At 53.1% G+C, this 21,760-nt stretch overlaps 1 protein-coding gene across 4 annotated transcripts in view; it reads right to left on the reverse strand.

Moving 5' to 3' along the window:
* SLC6A20 (solute carrier family 6 member 20) overlaps positions 1-21,760 on the reverse strand; it is a 55,692-nt gene that overhangs the window by 32,036 nt on the left and 1,896 nt on the right. For 2 of the 4 annotated variants that reach the window (XR_003507839.1, XM_027523421.1), the window contains exons 2-5: positions 10,972-11,112; positions 9,237-9,328; positions 5,205-5,432; positions 573-683 (exon numbers count right to left, since the gene is read on the reverse strand). Coding sequence is in view for 3 of the 4 variants with exons in the window: in XM_027523421.1 (XP_027379222.1) it covers positions 573-683; positions 5,205-5,432; positions 9,237-9,328; positions 10,972-11,112 (572 nt within the window). In the remaining variant the exon portion in view is untranslated. Of the gene's footprint in view, positions 1-572; positions 684-5,204; positions 5,433-9,236; positions 9,329-10,971; positions 11,113-13,398; positions 18,259-21,760 lie in introns of those variants that run through there. The other 2 variants (XM_027523423.1, XM_027523422.1) reach the window with 2 other exon arrangements.

Below are 21,760 nucleotides of genomic sequence, written 5' to 3' on the forward strand. Positions count from 1 at the left end.
AGGAATTGAGCCCCTGATCCATGACCCACGCACTGCATGGGTCTCGGCCTCCAGAAATGGAGGTGCTGGTGCCCAAGGCTGACTTGTGCTCCGGCACTGACGTTAGGGGCAATGCTGCTCCAGTCACTGTTTCCAGGGACCAGACTTGCTAAATGACTGTCGCGTCCCAAAGGCAACAGGGGCTCTCTCAACAGGATCATGAGGGGCCCTGCCGTGTGTGGGTTCACCCCCATAGGGAAAGGGGTGCCTAGAAGTGCGAGCAGGAGGGTGAGCTGACTGCAGGGATGCTCCTGGTGAACAACTTGGTCCGCAGCTGGAGTGGAGGGTTTGGGGTGAGACTGGGGCAGCAGAGGTTGGGGGCAGGGAGGATGAGCATGAAGGTGGACCACAGGGTCACGCCACAGCATTCACAGGCGTGGGGGCTCCCTGGCTGAGGACAGGGAAGCCATGACCCTCACTGCCTGGCGGGCTCACGACTGCTCCACTCCCGCTTGGTCTCACCCTTCCACCCGTCCTGGAAGGTGGGGGAATGAATGGGGGTACCCTTGGGGCCCCTCCCCTCCAGCCCATACCTTGGGAGTGAACATGTATGCCAGGCCATTGGTGGCTCCATGGAGCGTGAGGCCCCTGACCAGGTAGATGATGAGCACACAGTAGGGCAGCAATGCAGTGAAGTACACCACCTGTGGGCCCCAGAGCACAGAGTCAGCTCCCTGGAGAAGCGGGGACCACAGGGCTCTCAGGCCCAAGGAAGGCAGACCCGCCACCCCCACGGAACGCCACAGCACCATCTTGGCTGTTTGGGTGACCGACAGCTGGGAAGGTATTGTGGTTCTTGGTCAGACACGGGTTCTGAGTTTGGGGAACTGGGTGGTGGACATGGATGCCCATGCGTGTGACCCCCAGGAAATCTCCTGTTCAGTGGAGAAGAGGAACAGGTCCTGGAAAGCTCTGTCCTCCAGCCTCCCTGCAACTCAACCTTATTCCAGAAAGGACTCAAGGCTGCCCACAGGAATACATCATGAGATATCCGTGTAAAAAGAAAATGTGGGCAATCCAGGAAGATGCGCCCTGAGGAAAAGGCGGCTCACAGAAGAGGTGAGGTGCTACCCAGATTCTGAGCCAGACTGATCTGAGCTTCCTCATGGCCCAGGCAGAGCAGGAAGCAGTCACACAGGATTTATATCATCTCTGAAAGGCAAAAAAAACCCAGGAGCTTGGAGGAAGGTCAGGCACCCCCAGGACTGGGGCCCGAGACAAGCTTGGCCATGAGTGTATAAAGGAAAAGCAGTGTCATCTGGTGTTCCTGTGAAAAATACAATAGCAATGCAATGGTTTTCATGAAAGGCCTCACTTCCACGGGCTTTTTCTTTAAGGTACAAAGTAGATGTATTCAGAGGGAAGCACACCCCACATAGAGTGTGGGCCACCTCAGAAGGTGAGAGAGGCCTTCCCTGGGCTTTAAAGGCGCATATCAGTGGGATGTTTTTTGTCAACCAGTTCTTTCCCTGCTGACGTATGTCATGGGTTCACTGATGTTTTATCTTCGACTTTCATGGTAGCTTTTCCACACTGCACAGTGTTTCCACAAAGTCTTACAATAGAGGCCTTCGAGTGCACGGATGCCCACACGGGGCTGGAATTAGTTTTTCTGCAGATCAACTTGTATGTGCAGCAGAGCCCCTTTTCCAACACTGTGCACATTTTTTTGTCTGCGTGGTTATCTTCTGTGGCTGCGGGAGGGGATTGTTTTGGGTTTGTTTCTTTTCTTTCTTGTTTTTTGTTTTTTTTTTTTTTTTAAGTAAAAGCAGTTCCCGTCATGTTTGGGTCCCCCTGTGAGAACCAGAGCTGGTGACTCAAGTCCAGCTGCACCCGGCCCTCCACTCCCACTGAGGTGTGGCACTATCTTCCCAAGAATTTCCAAGGACACCTGAGTGGTGCTCTGCCCTGTCACCCTGGGGACAGCAGGCAAAAGTCAGGTGTGTCTTCTATGATTGCTTCTTAAGTGAGGATATTGTAACTTGAGATGTGTAATACAGCCACATGAGATTACACGAAGATAAACCAGGTTCAAGATGGGAATGGGAAAGTGGAAAGAGAGGGCATCTGGCCAGTGAGCTGAAGGAAATCAAGAGACAACAGGGAAGGGGTGACCACTGTCTGTAACCAGGGGCACTCGGGGGACACACGGAGCCAGGCCTTGGTCGCCCCCAAGGTCAGCAAGGTTTGGTGACCTTGGTCCCCCTCAGGTCGGCACGTTTCCTGGAGAGCTCTCTTCAGTCGAGACCAGGCTGGCTCACCTCTCCCCAGTCAGAGAAGCTAGAAGGATTGCTGGATGTGTGATCCAGGCTAAACTACTTGGAAAAACCGTTTGTGAATAATCTGAAAACAAACCTGGGAGGGGAAGAAAGCAGAGTCCAACAAAGAAAGCCAACATACAGCACCCAGGGTTTAACAAAATTCACCCCCATAAATACAGCTGTTGGAGCTCCTATGACTCAGTAACAGCTACAACAAAAAACAAAAAAAAACACAACCCAATCCAAAGATGGGCAGAAGCCCTAAAGAGACATTTCCCCAAAGACACTCAGATGGACAATGGGCACATGAAAAGATGTTCAACGTCGCTAGTCACTAGACAAATCAAAACTACAATGAGGCATCGCCTCACACCGGTCAGAGTGGCCGTCATTAAAAAAAGTCTACAAATAGCAAATGCTGGAGAGAGTGTGCAGAAAAGGGAGCCCTCCCACACTGTTGGTGGGAATGTAAGATGGCACAGCCACTAGAGAAAGCCTCCGAAAACTAGAGTCGCCATATGACCCAGCAGTCCCACTCCTGGGCATATACTCAGACAAAACTAAAAGTAAAAAAGATACATGCACCCTTACGTTCACAGCAGCGCTATTCATGACAGACAAGACATGGGGACAGCCTGAATGTCCGTCAACAGATGAATAAAGAAGATGTGATATATGTAAGCAATGGACTATTACTCAGCCATGCTGCTGCTACTGCTGCCAAGTCACTTCAGGCTCCACCATCCCTGGGATTCTCCAGGCAAGAACACTGGAGTGGGTTGCCATTTCCTTCTCCAATGCATGAAAGTGAAAAGTGAAAGTGAAGTCGGGTCAGACTCTCAGCGACCCTACGGACTGCAGCCTACTGGGCTCCTCCGTCCATGGGATTTTCCAGGCAAGAGGACTGGAGTGGGGTGCCACTGCCTTCTCCGACTCAGCCATAAAGAGAATGAAATCATGCCATCTGCAGTGACACGGATGGGCCCACAAGTTGTACTAACTGAAGTCAGTCAGAATGACAAGTACCATATGATATCACTTACACGTGGAATCCAAAATATGACAGAAATGAACGTAGCTACAAAACAGAGAACAGATTTGTGGTTGCTAAGGAAAAGGGGGTGGGGGGCTTGGACTGGAGTCTGGGATTAGCCGATGCAAACTATAAAACATATATACATATAATGGATAAACAGCAAAGTCCCATTGAGAGAGTCATTTCCTAGGCAGGTTGATAGGGAGTCTAGGGGTCCCCAAGGAGAGAGGGCTCTGGAATTCTCAAGGAGGAAGAAAGGACAAACTTTTTTTCTTTCTCCACATTCCTTAGGATTATATAACAATAATGTATCCTGCCTAAGGACAGTCTTTGGATTCAACCTTCTGTTATCTTAAAATGTTAATTATGGGAGTAGACCTGGTCTTTACAAGGATGTATCTTGCCTGAGGACAGTGTTATCTTAAAATGTAAATTATGGGAGTAGGTCTGGTGAGGTCTTTACAACCCCCAGATATTCTTTGGATTAGATAACTTCATTGTTAACACTAGCAAGGGGGTACTCTTTCTACCCTCTTCTGATGCCTATGTCAGAAGCTTTCTCTATCTCCTTTATACTTTAATAAAACTTTATTACACAAAAGCTCTGAGCGATCAAGCCTCGTCTCTGGCCCCTGATTGAATTCTTCTCCTCCGGGGGCCAAGAATCCCGGTGTATTCCCGTGATTCAACAACAACCTTTCACTATTGTCTAGCGCAGGATGCACTAAATATCCTGTAATAAACCATAAAGGAAAAGAATATGAAAAGAATACCCACAACTGAATCGCTTTGCTGTACACCATAAACTAACAACTGTTGGGCACTTTTGTCATGGAGGGGGGCGTAGCTTAAGCCGAGGAAATAGTCAGTCTTCCTGTCATGACGTGTCCTCATTTAGCAAGTTTCTCAGTGATCTGGAAAAGGGATGGCCTCATCGCTGAAACTCCAATATTTTGGCCACCAGATGCAAAGAGCTGACTCATTTGAAAAGACCCTGATGCTAGGAAAGATTGAAGGCAGGAGGAGAAGGGGACAACAGAGGATGAGATGGTTGGATGGCATCACCGACTTGATGGACATGGGTTTGGCTGGACTCCAGGAGCTGGTGATGGACAGGGAGGCCTGGCAAGCTGCGGTTCATGGGGTCGCAAAGTCGGACATGACTGAGCGACTGAACTGAACTGAACACTGAATCTCCACATTTGCAGATACTGCCCTTGGATCTTCTGGATCATGTTCATGATAATTTGGCAGAGGCCATTGGTGAAACCTTTTTTCTGAGCATAAAATATCCTCCAAACTTCAAGATGGGACAGAGTGAGTTGCTGTAGAATCTCAGCTTTTTGATGGTGAGATGGGGGTTATTGGGACTAAGATGCTGGCCATCACGGGGCCCCGGAAACCGAAAGAAGATAACCTACTAGACACGGTACTGGGGTGTCACTGGACACCTAAAATACTGTGGGTAGCTCTGGTCTCGATGCCTCAAGAAACACACAGTGGGGGGACTACCCTGGTGGTCCGGTGGTCTCGGACCCGCCTTCTGGTGCAGGGGACAGGGGTCTGATCCCTGGTTAGAGAACTAGGATCCCATGTGCTGTGGGGCAAGTAAACCAGCACACCACACCTCCTGAGACTACATGCCACAGCCGGAGAGAGGCGCGCACACCGCATCAAAAGATGCCACAGGCTACAGCGAGGACGGCGCCACGCTAGGACTAACAGCATAAACAGACCAGCCAGTGTTAGAGACACAAGGCGGGCTGGAGAAGGTGACCGGGCTGGCCAGGAGCAAGGGGCCAGGTGGACTCGTATGGCTGCGGAGGCGGCCTCGCCGCTGCCTGGGGCACTAACCCCCCAAGTCCTACCCTGCCGGTGGACTCGGTGCCCCGCAGGATGCACAGGTACACCACCAGCCAGGCCAGGATGAGGCACAGCGCCGGCTCCCACTGCACCGCCCCGCTCTCCTGGATGGATGGCGAGATGTTGAGGGTCTTCCGGTACCAGAAGTACTGCGTGGACGAGGCCTTCTCACACTCCTCGATGTAGCCCGTGCGGTTGCCATTCAGCGGGCACACGGACCACGGCAGGGGGTCCTGCGGGGTCAAAAGAAACACTCAGAGGTGCGGGTGGAGGCCAAAGGTTGGGGTGGGAGGACGGGAGGCGGCCCTGAGGGGAGGCTCTTGGAAGAGGTCACTGGTCCCCAAAGGGCAGGAGCTCCTGAAGGCAGACCAGGAGCCAAAGGCTGTCCCCCACCCCGGGCACAGGTGGGGCTTGGGCAGAGGGACAGGCGGGCAGGGGCCCCACACTCCCACCAATCTCGTGGGTGTCTGCTGAAAACATCTCGGCTCTATGCTGGGTGGGAGAGATCGAATCAAAGGGACAATGGCCAGATTGTCTATGACAAATGAACTCTGGCCCACAACCTCTGTAGCCTCCAGCCCAGGAACCCAAACCGCAGTACCTGCAGTCATCAGCTAGGAGCGGTCAGGACTGGGTCACTGACTGCAGCTTTCTGAACCTGTGTTCCCTCCAACTCAGGACCAAGAGGAAAAAGCCAGAGACCCCCTGCCTAAGCAGTCACACACCCAACACAATCCCCAGTCCTCTGCCTGCCCTGGAGTCTCTGTCAAATGCAAGTGATGGGACTCCCTCGTCGTAACAAACTCCGGATAAATAGCCTCTGCTTGCTCTCATCTGGGTGGTCTTTATTTCCACAAGCCCCTAGCAAGGCCCAGCAGGAATAAGACTTGGGTCCTGTCCTTGCTACCTGGGTGGAGACGGGCATTTCCTAACAGTCACTGTGTCTGGAAGTTCGAGGGGACTGCGGTTTGTTCCCACCGCAGCCTTCTTCTGTATCTAAGACAGACGAGCAGGTACTGATGACTCCTGTTAAGCCTGAGTCAAGCTACACCTGAAGCAGTTCCACTCCTGGACTTTGCAGGTAGAGCCAGGAAGGGCTTCTTCTGCATCAGCTAGTTCCAGCTGGGTTCTCTCTCCCTTAGAAACCAGAGTGCCTAAATGGTGCAGAGGGTTGGGTGAACTCCGGGAGTTGGTGATGGACAGGGAGGCCTGGCGTGTTGCGGTTCATGGGGTCGCAAAGAGTTGGACACAACTGAGAGACTGAACTGAACTGAGATGGTGCAGGTATGATGAACATGACCCAAGGCCAAGAGCTAAAGAGAAATGCTGAACTGAGTGGGGGAGGGAGGGGGGTTAGGGTCCCACCTCTGCTCTGCCAAAAACCAGCCCCACGTGGATCAGATTTCATTAGATAAAAACTCCCCGCTGACAGAAGCAAGTCTAACCCCAATGGGTTCAACCCCTATATTTCACAGGAAACAGAAATGAGCCCCAACAGCATTACCTGATGGGCTAGGGCCACTCTGCTGGTAAGGAGCTGGAGCCCACGTCTGTCACCTGGAAAGTGCTTAGGCCCCTGTGCTGCTGGGACCCCTGGCAGAAAACGACCCCTCCAAGCCGGTTTCTAGCTTTGACCTAAAATGCTTCCAAAGGTGACCACCAGCAACTCCCCTTGAGAGGCGGTGCCCTCTGCCCCTGCCCGTGACCCGGGCTGACCTGTGTCCAGGTCTGACCAACAGGAGGCAACGTGCGGCTGCATGACCTCCTGGCCTCACATCCGAGGCCTTGCAGCTTTTACTTTCACCCTCGTGGACCAGCACCCTGCACAGACCCTCGGGCTGGACTGCTGAGCGAGGCGGACTGGTGGAGAGAAAGGCCGCGTGGAGCAAACCAAAGTGGAGTGACAGCCGGGACTGCGCCCCCATCAGGCGGGGGGTCCCTGTGGATCTGAAGCCCAGACCACAGCCCCCCTGGGTCCGCCTGGCCTAGGGGGGACTGACTGCGTCCATTCATTGTTGTTCAGCACAGCCTGGTCGCCAACCTTGGCTACACAAACATGACTTAAATCACTCAGAGGAAGGGAGGCTTTAAAAACTCTGACACCCAGGCTGCATCGGGCAGTGACTCAGATTTCACTGGTCTGGGTGGGGCCTGGGTCTGAGTTTTAAAAGCTCCCCCAGGTGATTCCAGCTCGCAGCCAGCATGGAGAAGCTTTAAGCATGGAAGGACTTAGACTGACCACTTCTCAGCACCCAGCCTCTCTCCCCCTGAATCACTAGGTGAGCAGGCCGAGATCCCTGCATTCACATGCTTATTAGCCTGGAGCTCCCACGGGGAAAAGCTGGAAAGCCCGACTTGGTTGGACCAGAGCACAGACCCCACGGCCAGGCTGCTGCGTCCAGCCTTCCAACTTCGCCCCTCTGGAACCTGGGGCATCAGTATCGCAGGGTGTGGTTGTGATTACACAAGGGCATAGTTCTAAAGTGCTGGTGGCGCTAGCTGGCCCGGAGCAAGTGTGAGTGAGTGTCTGCAGCTGGAGGCACGGTCATTCCTCGGGACCATGGAGGCAGCCTCACGGCAGAGGGATGCGGGAGAGGCACATGGACCTGTGAGGGCCGGAATGAACAGCCAAGTGATTTCCAGGAATCCGTGACTTTGACACTTCTGAGGGTTAGAAAATGGTACCCCCTTACTTTATATAGTTTATTTTTGCCTTTGGAAAATGGTCAAATCATCTTGATTTGTTCACACAATGCTTCCACTTTTGGAAAACGGCCTTCAGGATGCCTATATATAATGCCTGCAGCATGTATGACAACGCCGCAGTTGGAATGGCATCGTGCAGCGCACAGCCTGCCCAGCCACACATGGTAGCCCAGCATGGAGGAAGGGAATGGTCCCTAGGCAGGAGAGCAGAGAGGCTGCCCCGCTGCCACCCAGAAGGTGGAGGAGGGGCACGGTTGCGATTAGTCTTCATGGAACTCTAGGCTGAGCCAGGGGGAGGAAGGGAGGCACAGGTGAGCTCAGAGCAGAGTCCGTCCTGTCAGGGCATTTTCCAACCAGATGACCTGGGTGTGGCAGAGTGGAAAGCTACCGCTGGATGTGGATATAGCATCTTCTGAGAAGGATGCCAGCCCTTGACTATTGAGGTCGAATATTCACCCAAGCATTTCTCAGGGCCCCAAAGATTCAAGGGTGTACTCAAATGCTCCAGAGACTGGCCTCACAAGCTGGGGTCAGTTCCGAGTCCACGACCAGGCCCACATAGCTTCTGACCTTGGAGACAGGGTCTGGCTCGTGAAGGCCTGGCTCAGTGGCGAAGGGGCAGGCATCCCCCCCGGGGGCTCCCGTCTCCCCATCTTTCCCCGTCTGGGAAGAGGCTGAGGTGCAGGAGGCCGCATGAAGAGGGGCCCTGGGGGCGGACAGACAGACTCTGAGGAAAAGATGTGGACACAGGCCACGAGGGGAAGCTTTGGACACTAAGACCCCCTCTCGGTGTGGAATTAGGGTCCTCTCTTCGCCACAAGCCCCAGTCCCTTCCACATTTTCTACAGTGAGCATCAGCTAGGGCTACAGTCAGAAATGCGTGTTTCAAATGCGCATCTTTGTGTTACAGGGTGACGGTGGTTCTTCTAGAACTTTTGCAAACACAAGAAGGGACCCGGCTGGGGTCAGAAACCTGGGAGGACACGTGATGAGAGGCAGGAGGTGGAGGGGGGGGAGGCCAGGAGGTCACGCTCAGCGGGGGGCCGTCCCCATCAGCTGTCCCCACAGGTTCCCCCAGCCCAGCAGGCAGCGGGTCTTGATATTCTGGAGGGGGTCACATCCTTCAGAGAGCGCCTGATGAGATCTGGGGGCCTGCTCCCCAAAAATGTACGCACACATTGCACACAACAGCAGGGGTCCACAGATCCCCGGCTTGGAAGCCCTCTGCTCGGTCCGGGGTGCCTGGCCGCCCCTGGCCTGGCGCGGCGCCCTTGAGGCCGGCGCCCCTCGCCCCCGCCCCCCGGGCCCTGCTGCCGCCCGCGTCCGCTCACCTGGAAGGAGTGGAAGAGGTACCAGAAGGCCCAGGCGTTGACCACGTTGTAGTACATGCAGAGGAAGAAGGACACCACCACGCTGGCCACGCCTGCGGAGACAGGACGCGGGGCCCTGAGGAGCGCCCGGAGCCAGGACACGCCCGCAGGGCCCGCTCGCCACGGCAGGGCCCGCTGTGGGGCCTGGCACCCGCGAGCGCCCTCTAAGGGTCGGTCTCGCCTTCTGCCGCCCTCCCCGCCTCCTGGGCCGTGAGTGAAGCCGGTGGCGCTCTTCTAGGGGCCTGACAACTGCAGCGCGACCTCAGGCCCACTTTGCAGAGGGGAAGCCAACACAGCACTTCCCCGAGGCCACGCCGCTATGAAGCGGTGGAGCTGGGATTCGCGCCTCGTGTCACTGATGCCAGACGTCACAGCTGCCCGCTCCTCGGCCTGCCTACAGCGGGGTCGCTGGCGCCACACCCTGCTCGGTGGCGGTGGGGAGCAGGCTGGGAGCAGTGTCAGGCGTGGAGGGGACGGGGCTGCCCCTGAGCTGAGCAGACCTGCGGGGAACCAGTCGGGGTGCCGGGGGACCCGGAGCAGAGTGTGGGGGTCTGGAGAGCCAGTGCACGCCTCCGGGCCGAGCCCCTGCTCCGGGACCTCTCCTCGGGCCTTCCCTACCCCACCCCGCCTTGCAGAGCTGGCTGGTAAACATTCACCAGCATCCCCAGCTGGCACCCACATCTGGTGTTTTTCCTATTAGGCCGCAAACGCTGCCTCGGAGGAGCCCTCTGTGATTGACGGCTTGGGCCCATCATAAAACCACACACCTCTGTGTTAAAAATTAACAGCCGTTCAAGACGAGGGGGCAGTTCCGCTTGGATGTGTGAGGCCTCTGGACACACTTCTTCTGCACCTGAGATGAAGTTATGTGCCAGTTCACACGTGTCCTGTTCCTGAAACTTTCCTGTGTTTTCCTGTTCCCCTTTCTGCCTGTATGTGTGTGTGGGTGTGGGTGTGAGAGAGGTGAGCAGAACAGACCGTGGCCACTGCTGGCCAAAGTTCGTCCTGCTCCCAGGGGAGCCTGGCACATGAGGGCCGTGCTGGGCAGACAAAGATCCCACGAGGGCACCCCAGACACTGGCTGAAAGTAACTCAGGAGGCGAGAGGGAAGGCAGTACCCCTCTTGCTACTCACTGGGCCCCTACTTCCATGCACCAGGGATATTAGCAGCACCCCACAAGCCCTCTGGTGTGATGATGATTCGTAAGCTCACACTCACACAGGCCAGCGCCTAGCACTGGTGCTCGCTGATGGGGGGAGACGTCAGTAATTAGCAGGAGCCACTGTGTGGTCCCGCAGCGGCCGGTGGCAGGGCCCAGACACTGGGTTACAGCTCTTGTCTTGGGCATTTCTTTCTTATGTGTGTGTACAGCTGTCCAGGCCTCACACATCCAGTGGAACCGCCCCCTCGTCTGACTCTTTGAGACCCTCTGGATGGTAGCCGGCCAGGCTTCTCTGTCCATGGGACTTTTCAGGCAAGAACACTGGCAAGCCATAAGTAGCATGAGTTAAATCGCTCAGTGGTGTCCAAGTCTTGGCAAATACCGGAGTGGGTTGCATTTTCTCCTCTAGCAGGTATTTTCAACCCAGGGATGGAACCCACATCTCCTGAGTTGGCAGGCAGATTCTGTGCTGTGGAGTCACCAGGGAAGCCCTACTTCCCTGTTCCAGAGGGGACTGAGGGGTGCCCACTTACCGACGCCGCTGAGGTAGGGGCTGACGGTCCTCCAGGCCCCGATGCTGCCCTGGCGCATGCGCTGCCCCACCGCCAGCTCCAGGTACAGCAGCGGCATGCCCTCCACGACCAGCATGATGATGTAGGGCACCAGGAAGCTCCCTGCAGGCGGGCAGAGACAAAGCTGGGCCGTCACCCGGGGCTCCCCCCGGGGACCCCCACACACACCCTTCCTCTCCACCACCCCCCCACATTCTACTCGCCACTTCCTTCTCCTAACTTTCCCTTCATCCATCCGTTCTTAAACACAGTTTTAAAATATATTGTTTACTTTTGGCTGTGGTCTTCGTTTACTTTTGGTCTTCGTTGCTGCACGCGGGCTTTCTCTGGTTGCAGCTAGTGGGGGCTACTCTCCAGCTGCAGTGAGAAGCCTTCAGTAGCTGTGGTTCCCCGGGGCGCTAGAGTCAGGTTCAGTAGTCACGGCATAGGGGCTTAGTTGCTCTGTGGCATGTGGGATCTTCCTGGATCAGGGATCGAACCCGTGTCTCCTGCATTGGATTCTTTACCAGAGACCCACCAGGGAAGCCCCATCCATCCATTCCTGAATTTTCCCTTTTCCCCAGAATCCATCCCTCCACCTGTCCACTCGTCTGTCCTTCCATCCACCCATCCTTCTATCCTTTTACCTTTCGACTCACCGTGCCACCCACGGATCATATGCACCCACATCAGTCCTTAATGTCTCTAAATACTTCCATCCTGCGTGGTAAAGTGCCCTGACCCAAGACCCTTGAGCGCCTTCAGTGCCTCAGCTGCCCCCGCCCCTCTGCCAGAAGCCCCGATTCCATTTCTACTAAAGCAGCTAATGGCTGGTCAGAGCCCAGGCCGCTGAGTGGTTACCTGTTCTGAACATCGCCCCTCGATCCGGCCAGACAGCCACCCACCTCCACGTACTTCCCTTGGGCTTTTCACGGGGCCCGCATGGTGCCCCACAGCGGGTGTTACCCTAAACAGGTGCCTCACTGAACACTTAGTCTGGGCCAGGCCCCGAGCTGAGTGTGCGGAGGATAGGAGAATAGCAGCCCTGCTTCCTGCCCACGAGGGGTCACCCAGGCAGAAAAATTTCAGTGGCCTTATGATTGTCAAGAACCACAGGTACTCTGCAGGGCCTATGTCTTCAGAGATGAGGCTGGGGCTTGATAGGTATGTGTGGAGACAAGGGGTCCCCAGTAGACAGAACCCAGGCCACCGCCTCCCTTGAAGGAGCACTTCTGTTGTATATATGTCCATTTTATACAGTGGCCCTTGGCCTAAATTTTCATTTTAATAACAGGTTACCAAGTGGCTCAGTGGTAAAGAATTGTCTGCAATGCAGGAGATGCAGGTTCTATCCCTGGGTCGGGGTGATCCCCTGGAGAAGGAAATGGCAACCCACCCCAGTATTCTTGCCTGGGAAATCCCATGGACAGAGGAGCCTAGTGGGCTCCAGTCCACGGGGTCGCACCGAGTCAGACTCGACTGAGCGACTGCACACCACCACCACTGTGACTAGCGCAGATTTGAGCCACTGGTTCCTAAGGCGCCATCTGCAGACGCGGACCCTTGGTGATGGTGGGGAGCAGGGGGAGTGAACAGAGCCAAGAAAGGAGCCCCCCACCCGCAGACACATGGAAAGGGGCTGGCAGCCTGCTGGAGGGGGGCCCCGGCCCAGCCGCCCCACTGTTTCTGCTGCTGGTCCCGTCTCCTCCTCCAGATGCCCTCGGACACCTCTCCCCCAGCTCCTGGCTCCTTGTCAGTGGACCTGAAAAAACGTTCGCTGGGAGAGGAGGGCAGGACTCTGAGTGAAAGAAAACCCTGACCCTACAGCTGCAGGGATTAAGGGCTGCTTACACAAGGAACTGGCTCTGGAAGTATCAAGGTAAACAGAATACATATGTTCACAGACACATCTAATACTCACAAAAATGCTCCCTTGGGGACTGGCCTGGTGGTTCAGTGGTGAAGAACCCGCCTTCCAATGCAGGGTCCTCGGGTTCACTCCCTGGTCAGGGAACTAGGACCCCACATGCCGCGGGGCAACTGAGCCCGTGGGCCGTAAGAAAAAGATTCTGCGTCCCGCAACCCAAGATGCCGCGCAGCTACTAAGGCCCAACCCGGCCAACAGGCTTCCTTTTAGAGCCGCCACCGCACACTCGTGCTGTCCCGTAGCCCACGCTTCTCTCACGACCACTCTCTGGACCACAGCGTGTACATTCCACTAGGACAACGTGCCCACAAGTCCTCATCGGGCCCTGGACGCTTAGGCTGTTGCCGGTCCTCTGCCATCGTAAGCAAAGCCTGGTCCGTGCGTTTATCTCCTCGGGAGAGAAATCCCAGAAGGAGGCGGCTGGCACCAAGGCCATGCAGAGCCCCCGCCCACCCCTGCCCACCCCCACCCGACCCTCTCACCTCGGAGAGAACGGTGCGAGCGTGTGCTCACCAGAGCAGGCCGCACGCCAGCGGGCTCTGCACACCCAGCTCCGAACTCCCTGCTCACATCAGGGTGACGGCAAATCCTGCCCCCTCATCTCTGGACTCTGCCAGGCCCTCGCCGGGCTTCAGCATCTCACCGGCTCCTCTCAACAGCAAGGAGTCCGAGAGGCCGCGGGGGGCTCGCGCCCAACAGACACCATCCGTACAGGCTGTGCTGATACAGCCTGCCTGGAGCAGCCTTCAGTGGTTGTAAGAAAAGCTTCATTTCACCCAAGGTGTTAAACAGTAACCACGGGAGGCCTGGCAAGGTCCACAGAACGTTCTTCTCTCTCACAGGCCCTGCCTGATGGTCCACTGTCCGTGCGAAGGTTGGAACTTCAAGGCCTGGCGCCCAGATGGGGATATGAGGGCTCTGCAGCCCTGCCCTTCCTGCGGTGGGTTTTACTATCCTCTCCCATCACCCAACCATCCAACAGACACACAGTCCCAAGTGGATCTGTCTACAATCACTTTCTCAACAAATGATGCTGGAACAATCCATCCATATGCAGAAAAAGTGAACCTCAACCCATGTCTCACATTTTATACACCGCTCACCCCCCCCCCAAAAAAGGCCCTTAAAATGGACCACTGACCAAACGGACAACCTAAAACTATAAAACTTCTAGAAGAAAACACAAGAGAAAGTCTTTCTGACCTTGGGTTAGGCCTAGATTTCTTAGATACAACATCAGAAAAACTTTTTGTGAAAGAAAATATTGATAAATGTTGGTAAGATATTGGGCTTCATTTTAAAACTGTGCTTCATGAAAGAAATCTGGAAAACAAACCGACAAGCTACGAACTGGGAGAAAGCATCAGGGAAACACATCTGACAAAGACATCCACGTTTCTTCATATCCAGAATATATATTAATAAAAACTCAGAAATGAGAAAACACGTTCAGAAATGTACAAAAATGAAGACATTTCACTGAAGACAATACATAAGTGGTGTTTGTTAGGAGAATGCATTTTTGACCCTTCATGAGATGTCAGCATACACCGAACAGAATGCCGGCAATAGGAAATGCTGATGATTCCAAGTGCTGATGAGGATTTGCGAATTCTCATACATCCCTAGTGGGAATGTAAGATGGTTCAGCCACTCTAGAAAGCAGCTTGGTAGCTGCTTCTAAAGTTCAGCACACATTTACCGTATGACCCAGAAATCCCACTCCTGGGTATTGACTCCAGAGAAATGAAAACTTACATTCACACAAAAGCCTATACACTGACATTTACAGGGTCTGTATTCACAGCTGTCATAAACTAGAAACAATCTAACTGTCCTTCAGTGAGTGCATGGATAAATAAATCCTGGTGTATCTATATAAGGAAATGGTACTCAGCCAATTAAAAAAAAAACAAGCTCTCCCAAGCAGCAACATGGGAGAATCTCAAAAGCATTATGCTAAGTGGAAGATACCAGATTCAAAAGATGCGACATACTGTGTGATTCCATGGAAGATACCAGATTCAAAAGATGCGACATACTGTGTGATTCCATGGAAGATACCAGATTCAAAAGATGCGACATACTGTGTGATTCCATTCATACGACATTCTGAAACAGGCAAAACTATAGGGGAAAAGCTGTGGCTTCGGGGGCTGGCTGGAGTGAGGAGGGGCTGACTACTCGGGATTGTGGTGCCGATAACACAGCTGCCTGCACTGGTCAAAATTCATGTAACTGTTCACCAAAAAATGTCGATTTTTCTGTATGCAAAAAAATCTCAATAAAAGAATTTTGTTTTGTGATCAGTTTGAGTACAAGCCCACTCAGCAAACCCTCTTCCAACTGGACTATTCCTCAAACTCCTTTTATATAAGAGTTCTGACCCAGGCTCTGTATGAGGAGAGCCTGGCATCAGAGATAAGCTAACAGAGGCCTGAGGCTGGTGAACCTGCTCCCCTGCATGTCAATGGGGCAAAAGTGGGAGACTAACCGCCACCCCCCACCACCACAGGCGTGCTCTTGGCCGCTCCTGCAGAGACACGGAGTCTATTTCCGCCCGTGGGTCTGGGCAGAGGCCCTGGGACTTACTTTGTCCACTAGAATGTGGGGAAGGGGGCACCATGATGGTTACAGAATCCAGACCTCAAGATGCCTTCCAGCTCCAGCCTCATCCTTTTGGAGCCCAGCCCTGAGGCCACCACGCACAGGCCACCTGGGGATGAGGGGCCACACGAAGGAGAGCCAAGGGGTCCAGCCAACGCAACACCAACTGCCAACTCGTGGGGGGCCTTCCACCCCAGCTGACCCACCAGCAAATGTAGCTGTGTGAACCAGGCCTGATGAGCCTGGAAGAGAAGCGCCCAGCCACTGACAGAAGCGTGAGGAAACCGTGTTAGCTGTGACTTTTTACTTGGACAAAATTAAACAGGTTGACACGTCTCCAGTTACAATGAAATGACCATTTACTTCATTGGACAGGCAGACCTCTTGGAGGCAAACTCGTGGAGAGCTTAGTATAGTGCCCAAGGTTTTAAACTCTTTGAGTTATTCATCTTTGACGGAATCCAGTGCCACTTCCAAAAAAGTGGCATTTCATTTTGTCTTTTCTTTCTTCTGTTGCTGTTCCCTGCTGAACCCTTTTAGGAAGCAACATCTACCGACTGAGAAGGTTCATTCCAAACGCACTAATTTTTGCAACTTTCTCCTGCTGTAAGGTATTCCCTAACCCCCGCCAAAAAAAGGCCAAGTTTACCGTTCTTATATTTTCAGGGGCCTCAGGATCTGTATTAGTATAATGTCTATAGGCCTGATAAATCTTTTCCAAAAATTTAGAAGGGTCTTCACTGGTTTTTGTTGAATTGCTTGAATTTTGTTCAGACTCTTTTGCTTCGGGTCCGCTTTTCAAAGCCCGGCTAGGACGTACTGAGAAGCAACGTTTGAATAAGAGCAGGCCTCCCTCGTTGGGACCCAATTTGGTTCAGCTATGATACTGCTAAGTGGGTTCAGCTGTAGGACAGCCTCCTTGTAAGGGGGTCACAATCTTTCCAAATAAACTCATCCGAACCTAGCCAGCAGGTGGTTGGCATTGAGGCCCCCAGGAGACGACGGGGTAACCAAGTTGCCCTGTCCCGGGAGTGGCTTCTGGCCCCAACTGGTGCCTGTCGGGTCTTAGATGGTGATACCAGACCGGGTCCCGGCGTCCCAGCGCTCACACGGGGTTTTCTGGTTGATCCCTTGAAGGAGGGGCTGTCCTGGGCTCAGCTGGAGGAGTTAAGGTTTGCAGCAACCTGTCCTCACTCTCCTTATCATCTTTTTCTTATTTTCTCTGATGTAATAGCACAAACGCTTGCATGTAGAGAATGTCACCATTTTCCCCCCATTCTTCACAGAACAGCCACCCTAAGACCATAAATAGCAATGGATTATCTCTAACTACAAAAGGGTGCCTTTTGGTATCAAACAACCAGGCTGAATGCTGGGCTGGGGCGTTTGGTGATTTTAGGAACCAAGCAGAACCTTTCTATTATCCCTGGGATAAGAAGAGGTTTTTGTTTTTTTCTTTTCTATTACTCTCCTCCATGTGACATCATTAAGTATTTTAAGTATCATCAAATTGATTTGGTTGTAAGTGGAGGAACAGGGCCAAACAAAATGAAACAAAAAACCCTAAAGACAATCAGAAAATCCTAAATAAACCTCCAGTTTGGTCTCGGGGTTTTGCATATGCCAACAACGCAGGAGGCCACAGGCGACGTCACTAACACAGCAAGGGCGGCAGTGCCTGGTGCACAGGGCCCCTGGGGCACGCCGCTGGAGCCCCCTGGGGAGGAGACCCTAACAGGTACCGTGGCCACTCGGGGTTACAGTGAAATCACCTTCCACGCACAGCTGGAATCAGATCACTCACCCAAAACACGCCTCAGAGGGCTTTCTTTAGGGACAGTTGAAACATTTCCCATTTTAAAGACAGAAATTCAAGACAAAATATAGACGGCCCATACACATGCTAACATCCGAGAAAGCAGGTGGTCCCAGGGTAAAGAACACGCCTGCCATGCAGGGGACACGGGTTCCAGGTCCAAGAAGATCCCACGTGCCCTGGAGCCCGCGCTCGCAGCGAGAGCCTGAGCACAGCAACGAAGATGCAGTGCAGCCAAAAAATAAATCTGTACAAAAGAACAGAAAACAAAGAATCAAACGAACCTGGTAAAAGTCCAGCAACTCTTTCCTGTCTCCAACAGGGTAGCCCACTCAAATACATAACAACTTGCCTTATTTTGAAGAAAAAGCCCCACACCCAAAGGAAATAAAGTTTCCGGCTGTACACACCAGAGTGATTTACCTTACTATATGAAATCCATCGGATCCCAGATATCAATTCCTAGCTCCAAACGCCAAGCACTGGAGAAGCCAGTGCTGCTTCGGAGACTTTTGAAGCCCAGGTGCACAGAAGGAGCGGTCCTGAGGGCTGCTAGGGCCTTACTCAAACATTCCCCCAAATCTGTTACTTACTCCAAGTTTGTGCTCCTGACTGAATGACGGGCCAATTAATGGAAACATGAGTTGCTGGGGCAAGGAATAGCAACTCTAGTTGGAAAGCTAGCAGACTGAGAAGATGGCGGACTCAAAGCCGAGAGTAAGAAATTAGGCTCTTTTATAGTAAGGGGGAGGGCGTAAAGCCAAGCATTTCCTGCTTCCGGTCAGCCTGATTGGGGGCGTGGGGGAGAGCAATGCAGCCAATTCACTCGTGGCCTGACCAGGATGTTTCTGAGCCGTGAGTGCTCAGTCGCTCGGTTGTGTCCAACTCTTGCGACTCCAAGGATCATAGCCCGCCAGGCTCCTCTGTCCAGGGGATGCTCCAGGCAGGACTACTGGAGTGGGTTGCCATTTCCTCCTCCAGGGGATCTTCCTGACCCATGGATCGAACCCACGTCTCCTGGGTCTCCTGCATCGGCAGGTAAATTTTTTTTACCACTGAGCCACCTGGACAGTCCCTCCCGTGAGCTAAATAAAGCTATTTTAGCTTGATGCGTCTTACCCTGGGAGCCAGGGTTCCCAGAGATGGCTCATTATGTATAATTCAAGCTTTAGGCAACATCCCTTTAGTGATTTACTTGTGCTAGAATACAAAGGTTCTTCCCTATTTTGGGCCCAGCCTAACCCCAGGATAACTCTGCTGGCATCTCTGTGCAGTTCCCTGTGTCCCCCTTCCAGGTGCCCAGCACGTGTTGGGAGCCCAAGAGCTTGGTTGTTACTGGGACTGAACCCAGAATCCCCAGGATGAGCCACAGACGTGTTCTCTCAAGGGACCGCCCGGCCACATTTCCTGACGCCTGGGACCCAGCATCTCAAGCTTACTTGCCAAATTGTGCTTGACACTTTACAGCCTCTGAAACTCCGGATTCTGCTCCATCCAGGAGCACTGCAGAAACATCAAGATCCAGAGACTGAGTGCGTGAGCACACACACACACGCACGCACACACACGCACACACAGTACAAGGGAGCAGTGGTCGTGCCGTCCGCCTGTCCGTCCGTGGACTGACCCAGTGCGGCTCAGTCCCAGGCTGGGTGCTGCCCAGAGGGCTGTAGCTCCAGGCGTGCCGGGGCCCGCTCACACCAGCTGTCGAGAGCTGCACGTCTCCTCAAACCCCACACTACACTGGACAACACACTTGCCGTCTGAAGCTGGCCATCGTGTGGGTGTTTACATCACACACCAGCAAACACTATAAATTAAGTCCTGCTCCTCCTTGCAAAGCCAGCACTACATGAATGGAGCCCCAGTGCCTGGCTCCCAGCAGCTAGTAGCCTGGTGGGGTGGGATTCCTCTAAAGTGTGGAATGCAGTTTGCCCTCTGCCCCAGGTCTCCGTGTCAGAATCTCTAAGGGTGGGGCCAGTAGTTCATCAAGAAGCTTCGTGGGCAAATCCGAGATGCAAAGATCTAAGTACCAGGGAGGAGCAGGAGGGGCTTTGAGGAAAAGTCCCATCATCTTACTTCCGAGTCAGGTGTCCCCTAACTGCCCCCCTCCCCGTAAAGGGTAAATATCATATAGAGAAAATTTAGGGGGGAAAAAATAATCCACCTTTCCATCAGCCACAGAACCGGTTATTCCTCCATGATCTGAGCGCACGCTCAGTTGAGTCCGACTCTGCGAGCCCCAGGGACTGTAGCTCGCCAGGCTCCTTTGTCCATGGGATTCTCCAGGCAAGAATCCTGCAGTGGAACTCCCATGCCCTCCTCCAGGGGGTCTTCCCCACCCAGGGACTGAGCCCGTGTGTCCTGTGTCTCCTGGACTGCAGGCAGATTCTTTACCTGCTGAGCCATCGAGGAAGAGAAAATTTATATAAAAGTCAACCGTGGGTGCACTCGTTTTCCACACGTTAGGATGCAACACGTTTGTATCCTGACTTCTTCCCGAACACCACGGCCTTAGACTTTGGCACAGCCGCCAAGGCCTGCTGGCCTCGCAGAGCACAGACTGCAACCAGTCCCTTCCGCTGCCTTTCCTTTGCTCTGGGCCGGCAGCTGGCCTGTAATCTTCAGAATTAACATTCCTCGTGCCGCCCGGCCCGCAGAGCAGCCAGGAAACCAGCCTCCCTGGTCACGGGCAGAGCCTGATGAGAGAAGCGGGACCCTAATCCTTTTTATTCCCGGGAGTGTTTGGGCATGGCCTGGCTGTGCGGTTTATAAACAAGCTCTTTGTTGGCTGGAGGGTGGGGGGTAGGGGTGGTGGAAGCCAGGGCTCTGTGCGGAGGGAAGTTAGACACCCCACTAGAGCTTTTCATGATGTGGTTGGTTAGCAGTCAGGTACAGGATGGGAGTGTAAATACACTGATTGTAGGTGACATCACTGGGCAGTGAGAGGCTCAGGAAAGCCCCCCACTCCCCCGCCTCCCAAACTCGGCAGCTTTTCCTCGCAGACCTGCCTTCTTCATTCAACAGACATTGACTGGGCACCGCCTTTGACGTCACCACTTCACAGAGACGGGGGAGAAACTCTAGAACAAAGTGTAGTCCTTCAGACCAAGTGCTGGGAGTGCCCCAGGCTAACGTCCAGGTGGACGAGTAGCTTGAGCAAAGTGTGCAGGCAGAGTGAGTGTTCAGTAAACAAACAGCTGTTCAGGATAACTGGAGAGCGTGCTGGAAGATGAGGTGAGAACAGGGGTAGGTGCTGGGTGGTCACATGCTCAGTGAGATAGGATAAACTCTTTGGTCCTTGATCTGCAGACACATGACTGAGAGGATGCCACCCAACTAAGCTACATCTGTCCACCCTAGATCCATCCATTCATCCATCCACTCCCCCACCCCCTAATCCATCCTTTCTCCAGTATCCATTCTCTGCTCAACCATCACCCATCCATCAACCTGTCCACCTATCAGCGGACACCTGTACCAGGTACAAGATTTCTTCCTTCTTTTCCTGCGTGTTGAAGGTCTTACCATCTCCCCAGCAACTTATATACACCGTTGACCCTTAAACCACCCTGATTTAACGGCATGAACCCACTTATACGCACACTTTTTTCAACAGTAAATCCAATAATACTATATAATCCCCATTTGGCTGAACTGTGGATCTAGAGGAAATATGGATACAAAGAGCCGGCTGTAAGTTATATGGGATTTTCCACAGCACAGAGGATGGGTGCCTTCACCCCCATGTCGGTCCAGGGTCAATTATGTTCTACCTCAGAACTACCCCTCCCTACCCGTGTCTACCTGCAGACTATCCAGGTGATGGTGTTGTTAGCAACAAGGGATTAAATAGCCCTGACAGTACGGCTCACCCGACCTGATGTTTGGGAAACGTGTAGCCAGGATACAGGTACTGCGGGTAGGTGTGCTGAACACAGAATGATGTGGAAATCTCATCCTGACGCTTTCAAAAGTCAATTATCAAGCTGTTATAGCATATGAGAACCCATGCACTTCACATAATTATGATATATAATATACATGTCTTTCAAATTTAAAAAGGAGTCAGAGGGTTAAGATTGCACTATATTAAAAAACCTGTACAACCTTTTGTCAAGTTTTTTTTTCTTTTTTTTGAGCTGGGAGTTGGGGGTGAGAGTGACTGATGGAGCAGTGTTTTAGTCTTAGTCTTCTTAAATGTCTGAAATTTGGTAAATCCTTTGACCTAACATCTTTCATTGTCCTTTATTGTGAAAAAAACAGCTCGTGTTGATTATAGAAGACACCACACACGCACACACAGTACGAGGTCAGCAAAAACCACCCAGAGATATCTGTTGTTTTATTCTCTTGGCTATGTTTTTGCTCATTCCCTTTTTTCTGCATTGTTTCAAACATAATTAAGAGCACTCATTCAC

The sequence above is a fragment of the Bos indicus x Bos taurus genome, chromosome 22, assembly GCF_003369695.1.
Source record: "Bos indicus x Bos taurus breed Angus x Brahman F1 hybrid chromosome 22, Bos_hybrid_MaternalHap_v2.0, whole genome shotgun sequence".
Lineage (NCBI taxonomy): Eukaryota > Metazoa > Chordata > Mammalia > Artiodactyla > Bovidae > Bos > Bos indicus x Bos taurus.